The 8,604-nt window shown below is 40.6% G+C and overlaps 1 protein-coding gene across 7 annotated transcripts in view; it reads left to right on the forward strand.

The window, feature by feature from the left end:
* The window catches only part of GPSM2 (G protein signaling modulator 2), a 90,187-nt gene extending 82,024 nt beyond the window's left edge, over positions 1–8,163 (forward strand). For all 7 annotated transcript variants that reach the window (XM_034654010.1, XM_034654012.1, XM_034654013.1 and 4 more), the window contains one exon: positions 7,375–8,163. In XM_034654010.1, coding sequence (XP_034509901.1) covers positions 7,375–7,602 — 228 coding nt within the window. In that variant the 3' untranslated portion in view covers positions 7,603–8,163. The remainder of the gene's footprint in view (positions 1–7,374) is intronic.
* Positions 8,164–8,604: the final 441 nt, after the last annotated feature.

Below are 8,604 nucleotides of genomic sequence, written 5' to 3' on the forward strand. Positions count from 1 at the left end.
GCCCTGCAGGGGGAAATAGAAAATGGTGGAGCTGCTATGAAAAACAGTAAGGAGGGTCTTTCCAAGATGGCAAAGGAGTAGAACTCAGTTTTGTCTGGTCCCAGGAATTCAGCTACATAGCCATCAAATCATTCTGAACACCTGTGAACTCAACCAGAGATCTAAGAAAAAGAATTGCTGCAATTCTACATGTAGAAAGACAACCACTTTCTGCAAGAATGACAAGATGGAAAAACTCACCTCAAAAGAGACCAAGAAGCAGTACTGACTCACCAGGGACATAATCAGTATGGATATAAGTAAAATGTTGGAACTAGAACAATTTATAACAACTGTAACGATACTAGCTGGGCTTGAAAAAAGCATGGAAGATACTAGAGAATCCCTTTCTGGAGAAATAAAAGAACTAAAATCTATATTGAAATCAAAAAGGCTATCAGTGAGATGCAGTAAAAAATGGAGGCTCTAACTGCTAGGGTAAATGAGGCAGAAGAGAGAATGAGTGATACAGAGGACAAAATGATGGAGAATGAAGAAGCTGAGAAAAACAGATAAACAACTACTGGATCACGAGGGAAGAATTCGAGAGAGAAGTGATACCATAAAGTGAAACAATATAATAACTGGGATCCCAGAAGAAGAAGGGGGGGTACATAAGTTATACTGGAGCAAATTATAGCTGAGAACTTTCCTAATCTGGGGAAAGAAACAAGCATTCAAGTCTGGGAGGCACAGAGAACCCCCCCTCAAGATCAGTAAAAATAGGTCAACACATTGACATACAATAGTGAAGCTTGCAGATCTCAGAGACCAAGAGAAAATCCTGAAAGCAGCTCGGGACAAGAGGTCTATAACCTACAAAGGCAGAAACATTAGACTGGCAGAAGACCTATCCACAGAGACCCGGCAGGCCAGAAAGGACTGGCATGATATATTCAGGGTGCTTAATGAGAAATATGTAGCCAAGAATACTTTATCCAGCTAGGAAGTTATTCAAAATAAGAAAGATAATAAAGCTTCCAGAAGAAACTAAAACTAAAAGACTAGTTTAATTTGTGATCACTAAACCAGCCCTGCAAGAAATATTAAGGGAGATGCTTTAAGCAAAGAGAGAGCCCAAAAGTAACATAGACCAGAAAGGAACAGGGACAAGATACAGAAACAGTGATTTTACAGGTAATTCAATGGCACTAAATTCATATCTTTCAATAGTACTCTGAAGGTAAATGCACTAAATGCCCCAATCAAAAGACAAGGGGTATGAGACTGGATAAAAAAGAAAGACCAATGATGTGCTGTCTGCAAGAGACTCACTTTAGACCCAAAGACACCTCCGGATTGAAAGTGAGGGGGTGGAAAACCATTTATCATGCTAATGGACATCAAAAGAAAGCTGGGGTGGCAATCCTTACATCAAACAAATGAAATTTTAAACCAAAGACTGTAATAAGAAATGAGGAAGGACACTATATCGTAATTAAAGGGTCTATCCAACAAGATCTAACAATTGTAAATATTTATGCCCCTAACATGGGACCAGCCAATTGTATAAACCAATTAATAACAATTAAATTTTTTAAAGATTTATTTAGAGAGAGAGAGAGCACACAAGAGGTAAGGAGAGGGAGAAGCAGACTCCCCACTGAGCAGGGAGCCCAACTCGGGCTCAATCCCAAGACCCCGAGATCTATGACCTGAGCTGAAGGCAGACACTTAACTGACTGAGCCACCCAGGCGCCCCAATAGTAGGGGACTTTAACACCTCACTCATCGCAATGGGCAGATCATCTAAGCAGAAGTTCAGCAAAGAAAAAAGGGCTTTGAATGACACACTGGACTAGATGGATTTCACAGATATATTCAGAGCACTCCATCCTAAAGCAGCAGAATACACTTTTCTTTTTTTTAGATTTTACTTATTTGACAGAGCACAAGCAGTAAGAGCAGGAAGCAGAGGGAGAGGGAGAAACAAGCTCCTTGCTGAGTAGGGAGCCAGATGCAGGACCCAATTCCAGGACCCTGGGATCACGACCTGAACTGAAGGCTTAACCGACTGAGCCACCCAGTTGCCCCCAGAATACACATTCTTCTCAAGTCCACATGGAACATTCTCCAGAATAGATCATATACTGGGTCACAAATCAGGTCTCAACTGGTACCAAAAGACTGGGATCATTCCCTGCATATTTTTGGACCACAATGCTTTGAAACTCTAAGTCACAAGAGGAAAGTTGGAAAGAACTCAAATACATGGAGGCTAAAGAGCATCCTACTAAAGAGTGAAACGATCAACCATGAAATTAAAGAAGAATTTTAAAAATTCATGGAAACAAATGAAAATGAAAACAACTGTTCAAAACCTTTGGGATGCAGTAAAGGCGGTCTTAAGAGGGAAGTACATAGCAATATAAGCCTTTCTCAAGAAACAAGAAAGGTCTCAAATATAGAACCTAACCTTACACTTAAAGGAGCTGAAGAAAGAATAGCAAAGCCTAAACCCAGCAGGAGAAGAGAAAATAATAAAGATGAGAGCAGAAATCAATGAAATAGAAACCCAAAGAACTGAACAGATCAACAAAACTAGGAGCTGGTTCTTTGAAAGAATTAGTAAGATCGATAAAACCCTAGCCAGACTTATCAAAAAGAAAAGAAAAAGGACCCAAATTAATAAAATCATGAATGAAAGAGAAGAGATCACGACCAACACCAAGGAAATACAATTATAAGAACACATGGTGAGCAACTATATGCCAACAATTTAGGGAATTTGGAAGAAATGGATATGTTCCTAGAGACGTATAAAAAACCAAAACTGAACCAGGAAGAAACAGAAAACCTAAACAGACCCATAACCAGCAAGGAAATTGAAGCAGTAATCAAAAATCTCCCAACAAACAAGAGTCCAGGGCTGGAGGGCTTCCCAGGGGAATTATACCAAACATTTAAAGAAGAATTAACACCTGTTCTTCTAAAGCTGTTTCAGAAAATAGAAATGGAAGGAAAACTTCCAAACTCATTTTGTGAGGCCAGCCATTACCTTGATTCCAAAACCAAAGACCCCACTAAAAAGAATTACAGACCAATATCCCTGATAAACATGGATGCAAAAATTCTTACCAAGATACTACCCAATAGGATCCAACAACAGTACATTAAAAGGATTATTCACCATGACCAAGTGGGATTTATTCCTGGGCCACAAGGGTGGCTCAGCAGCCGCAAATCAATCAGAGTGATACATCACATTAATAAAAGAAAGGACAAGAACCATATGATCCTCTCAGTGGATACAGAAAAAGCATTTGACAAAGTACAGCATCCTTTCATGATTAAAACTCTTTGTAGTGTAGGGATAGAGAATATCATAAAAGCCATATATAAAAATCCCACAGTGAGTATCATTCTCAGTGGGGAAGAACTGAGAGCTTTTCCCCTAAGGTCAGGAACACAACAGGGATGTCCAGTCTTAGCACTGTTCAACATAGTACTAAAAGTCCTAGCCTCAGTAATCAGACAACAAAAAGAAATAAAAGGCATCCGAATCAGCAAAGAAGTCAAACTCTCTTTGCAGATGACATGATACTCTATGTGGAAAACCCAAAGGACTCCACCCCAAAATTGCTAGAACTCATACAGGAATTCAGCAGTGTGGCAGAATGTAAAATCAATGCACAGAATCAGTTGCGTTTCTATATACTAAGAAGGAAGAGAAATTAAGGAGTTCATCCCTTTACAATGATCCCAAAACCATAAGATACCTGGGAATAAACCTAGCCAAAGAGGTGAAGGATCTGTACTCAGAAAATTATAGAACACTCACGAAAGAAACTGAGGAAGATCTAAAGAAATGGAAAAAATGTCTCATGCTCATGGGTTGGAAGAACAAATATTGTTAAAATGCCTATGCTACCTAGGGCAATCTATACATTCAATATAATCCCTATCAAAATACTATCAAGTTTTTTCACAGAGCTGGAACAAATAATTCTAAAATTTGTATGGAACCAGAAAAGACCCCGAATATCCAAAGGAATGTTGAAAAAGAAAACCAAAGCTGGTGGCATCACAATTCTGGACTTCAAGCTCTATTAGAAAGCTGTAATCATCAAGACAGTATGGTACTGGCACAAAACACACATACATCAGTGGAACAGAAGAGAGAACCCAAAAATGGACCCTCAACTCTATGGCCAATTAATCTTCACCAAAGCAGGAAAGAGTATCCAATGGAAAAAAAACAGTCCCTTCAACAAATGGTGTTGGGAAAGTTGGTTAGCCACATACAGAAGAATGAAACTGGACCATTTTTTTTACACCATACATAAAAATAGACTCAAATGGATGAAAGACCTAAATGTGAGACAAGGAAACCATCAAAAGCTCTGTGATCTCGGCTGCAACTTCTTGCTAGACACATCTCCAAAGGCAAGGGAAACAAAGGCAAAAATGAACTCTTGGGACCTACCAAGATAAAAAGCCTCTGCACAGCAAAGGAAACAGTCAACAAAACCAAGACAACCAACAGAATGGGAGAAGATATTTGCAAATGACATCAGATAAAGGGCTAGTGTCCAAAATCTATAAAGAACCTATCAGACTCAACACCCAAAGAACACATAATCCAATCAAGAAATGGACAGAAGAGGGGCGCCTGGGTGACTCAGTTGGTTAAGCGTCTGCCTTCGGCTCTGGTCATGATCTCAGGGTCCTGGAATCGAGCCCCCGCCAGGCTCCCTGCTCAGCGGGAACCTGCTTCTCCCTCTCCCCCTGCAGCTCCCCCTGCTTATGCGTGTGCTCACTCCCCCTCTCAAATAAAATCTTTAAAAAAGAAAAAGAAACGAGCAGAAGGCATGAACAGCCATTTTGCCAAAGAAGACATACAAATGGCCAACAGACACATGAAAAAATGCTCAGTATCAGGAAAATACAACTAAAAACCACAATGAGATACCACCTCACACCAGTCAGAATGGCTAAAATTAACAAGTCAGGAAATGGCAGATGTTGGCGAGGATGCAGAGAAAGGGGAACCCTGTTGCACTGTTGGTGGGCATACAAGCTGGTGCAGCCACTCTGGAAAACAGTATGGAGGTTCCTCAAAAAGTTAAAAATAGAACTACCCTATGACCCAGCAATTGCATTACTGGGTGTTTACCCCATAGACACAAATGTAGTGATCTGAAGGGGCACCTGCACCCCAGTGCTTACAGCAGCGATGTCCACAACAAACTATGGAAAGAGCCCAGATGTCCATCAAAAGATTAATGGATACAGAAGATGTGGTATATATACAATGGAATACTCTCAGCCGTCAAAAAAAAAAAAAAAAAGAAAGAAAGAAATCTTGCCATTTACAGTGACATGGCCTGAACTAGAGGGTGTTATGCTAAGTGAAATAGTCAGGAAAGACAGTTATCATATGATCTCACTCATTTGTGGAATTTAAGAAAAAAAAACAGGATCATAGGGGAAGGGAGGGAGAAATAAAACAAGACGAAATCAGAGAACCATAAGGGACTCTTAAGTATAGGAAACAAACTGAGGGCTGCTGGAGGGGTGGAGGGTGGAGGGATGGGGTTAACTGGTGATGGGCATTAAGGAGGGCATGTGATGTAATGAGCACTGGGTGTTATAGACAACTGATGAATCACTGAGTTCTACCTATGAAACTAGTAATACACCATATGTTAACTAACTGAATATAAAAGAAAAAAATAAGCTTAACAGGCTTGTCAGCAAGCTGATGAAAAACTGAATGAGACAATGGAAACCAAGACTGCCTTCAAGAAATTCTCAGGATTAAAACTCAGCTTAAATGTTAAAAAAAAACAAAAACAGTATGGTGTTTCCTCAAAAACTTAAAATTACCATATGATCCAACAGTCTCATTTCTGGATATATACCCAAGCAACTGAGATCCCAGATATGAACAGATATTTGTACACCCATGTTCAAGCAGCATGATTCACAACAGCCGAAAGGTAGAGGCAACCAACTGCCCACTGGCAGATGGAGAAAATGTGGTATACTACACAACAGAATAATTTTCAGCCTTAAAAATGAGGAAAATTCTGCCAAGCTGCAACACGGGGGAACCCTGAAGGCGTTATGCTGAAAAACAGGCAGTTGCACTCGTATGAGGCAGTCAGATTCATAGAGACAAAGCAGAATGGTGGCTGCCAGGGGCTGCAGAGGGGAGAATGGGAGCTCCTGTTTGATAGGGTTAGAGTTTGGGTTTTACAAGACGGAAATGTTCTGGATATGGATGGTGATGACCACACAGCAGGATGAATGTGCTTAATACTAAACTGTACACTGAAAAATAAAGTGGTAAACTTTCTTTTACAATTAAAAAAAAAAATTCCTGGGGGATTACGTTCTAGCCTGATCTGGAATTGGAGGTAGCAGTCAACATGGGATGTCTTAAATCATGATTGTAAAGACAGTGCCAATTACGGAGAGTGACCAAGTCTGTCCTGTGACCATGGGAGCGAACGGATGAGGCCGAGGTAAAGAAGGCAGGCAAGAAGAGAAGAGGTCTAGGGACCCAGGTGCCGGATTAGCTGGAGGACAGTGAAATCAACTCAGCTTGAAGACAGGAGAAATGCAACGTGCGGCGGGCAGCTGCTCACGAGGCGGCCAGCGAACAACTGCCTGCGAGGGTCCCGGGCTGTGGGGCGAAGCGCTAAGGCACGTCGGTGCACAGCGCCCAGCACAGGCGGGCCCTCCGAGGTGGGCTAGCACATGCCCGCTCTCGAGCTATGGTACCAGACGCTCCGTGTACCCCCGTACGTGCTTGTATTTTTAGTTATCAGTAACATTTCCTGTACTTCTAAAATAAGAGTCGGTAAGTTACGACTTCAAGGAAGAAATCTGGGCTGTTTAACAGATTTAAATGCTTAAGACAGGGCTAGACAGAAAACATTCTAGGTTTTTCGGGCCCCATGGTCTCTGTCAGAACTGCTCAGCTCTGCCGCTGTAGCAGGCAGGCAGCCACACGCAGTTCATCACAAACGAGCACTGTGGGGAAATGAAATGTACAAAAACAGGCAGTGGGTTCCGGTTCGCTGACCCTTGGCCTGACATGGTATTTGGAAGGTAGTGCTGCAGGGTTTTGTACCTAACATTCTAAGGATTTGTGTTTGTCAGTCCCTGTTCTGTAAGACTTGACCTTGTATCTTAATCTTACCAAAGCCATGGAGTTACACTCCCGCATAATGCTTGCTAGATTCTGATGGTGTAAGTCATGGCAAAGGTTTTATTAGGCTTCAGGTCTCAAGACTGAATTTCTGAGACAAGGCAAAAATATTTTTCTTGTGACAACAAACATTAATGCAGTATTTGTGGTTTAATCTCTTTCTCGTCAATTTTCAGGGGTCCAGATTAGATGATCAAAGATGTGCTCCACCAGCTGCCGTCACAAAAGGACCAACAGTACCAGATGAGGACTTTTTTAGCTTGATTTTACGTTCTCAGGCAAAAAGAATGGATGAACAGAGAGTTCTTTTGCAAAGAGATCAAAACAGAGACACTGAATTTGAACTGAAGGACCTTTTGCAAAGTAATGCTTTGTTGGAATTTAAAAATACAGGAAAAAAATAAGCAAACCACTAGTTATTATGGATATATTTTTTAAAAACGACCTTATTTCCTTTCCTTTCAGAACACTGCAGGGAAATTCAATCTAGTACTTTTTCCTTAAGGAGAAATGATAGCACTGTAATACAGCTTAAAATGTTCTAGAATGATGTAAATATTTAACCTTTAATAGTAGAATGTTAATTAACATTCGTCTGGACACGCACTTGTTGGGGGGGGTCTTACAAAAGGTGCTTCATCAGCTGTTGTGATTAAGGCTTGGGATTGTGTTCTCTGGCAGCTTATTAGATTCCTTTACCTAGAGTTTGAAAAGTAGGGAGATAAATGAATCTAGACTAGAATTTAATCCTCTTGCTGAGATAATTTTTTAAACTCTTAACTGACAATGGCATTTTTTTATACTGAACCATGGACGTAGTGAGAAATTTTGCTGTTTAGTAAAAATAACATACTTGACCAATGTGTAAAAAAGTTCATCTTATTAAAAACCTAGATCTTTTTTCTGCTAAGAAAGTCATTTTCAATGTTGTTAGTTCAAAGCCATTATAAAAACTCTTAAATAAACTTTTAGCATGTTTTGGGCCCTTTAATTTTAAAGTGTGTATGGCTTAAAATTATACTTTGTTACAAAACACTGCTGTAAAGCTTTTTAAGACGTAATGTCAAAACAAAACACCCCAAAACTTACGTGAAGAACCTAGGCCATGAAAATAGAAAAGAGATGAAAACTCACAAAATTTAAGTATGAAAGATGTAAGTTAAGCCCTGATCTGGTGGGCAGTCGTCACTAAGCCTTCCCCCTCCCTCCCAGAAACCGAAGATAGTTTACAAGGGTACGTAATAGGACAGGACATAAAGTAAGCTCGGCAAAGGAAGACAGCAAGGATGGGACAGAGCCTCGTCTGAGGGTGAATTCTAGAACACAAATGCCCACACCCAGAACAAGTTGGCAACTCATTCACCTCTGGTTGCTTCTGATTCTGCACAGCTGGGATATCTGGGGCT

This window comes from Ailuropoda melanoleuca, chromosome 2, assembly GCF_002007445.2.
Source record: "Ailuropoda melanoleuca isolate Jingjing chromosome 2, ASM200744v2, whole genome shotgun sequence".
NCBI classification, from domain to species: Eukaryota; Metazoa; Chordata; class Mammalia; order Carnivora; family Ursidae; genus Ailuropoda; species Ailuropoda melanoleuca.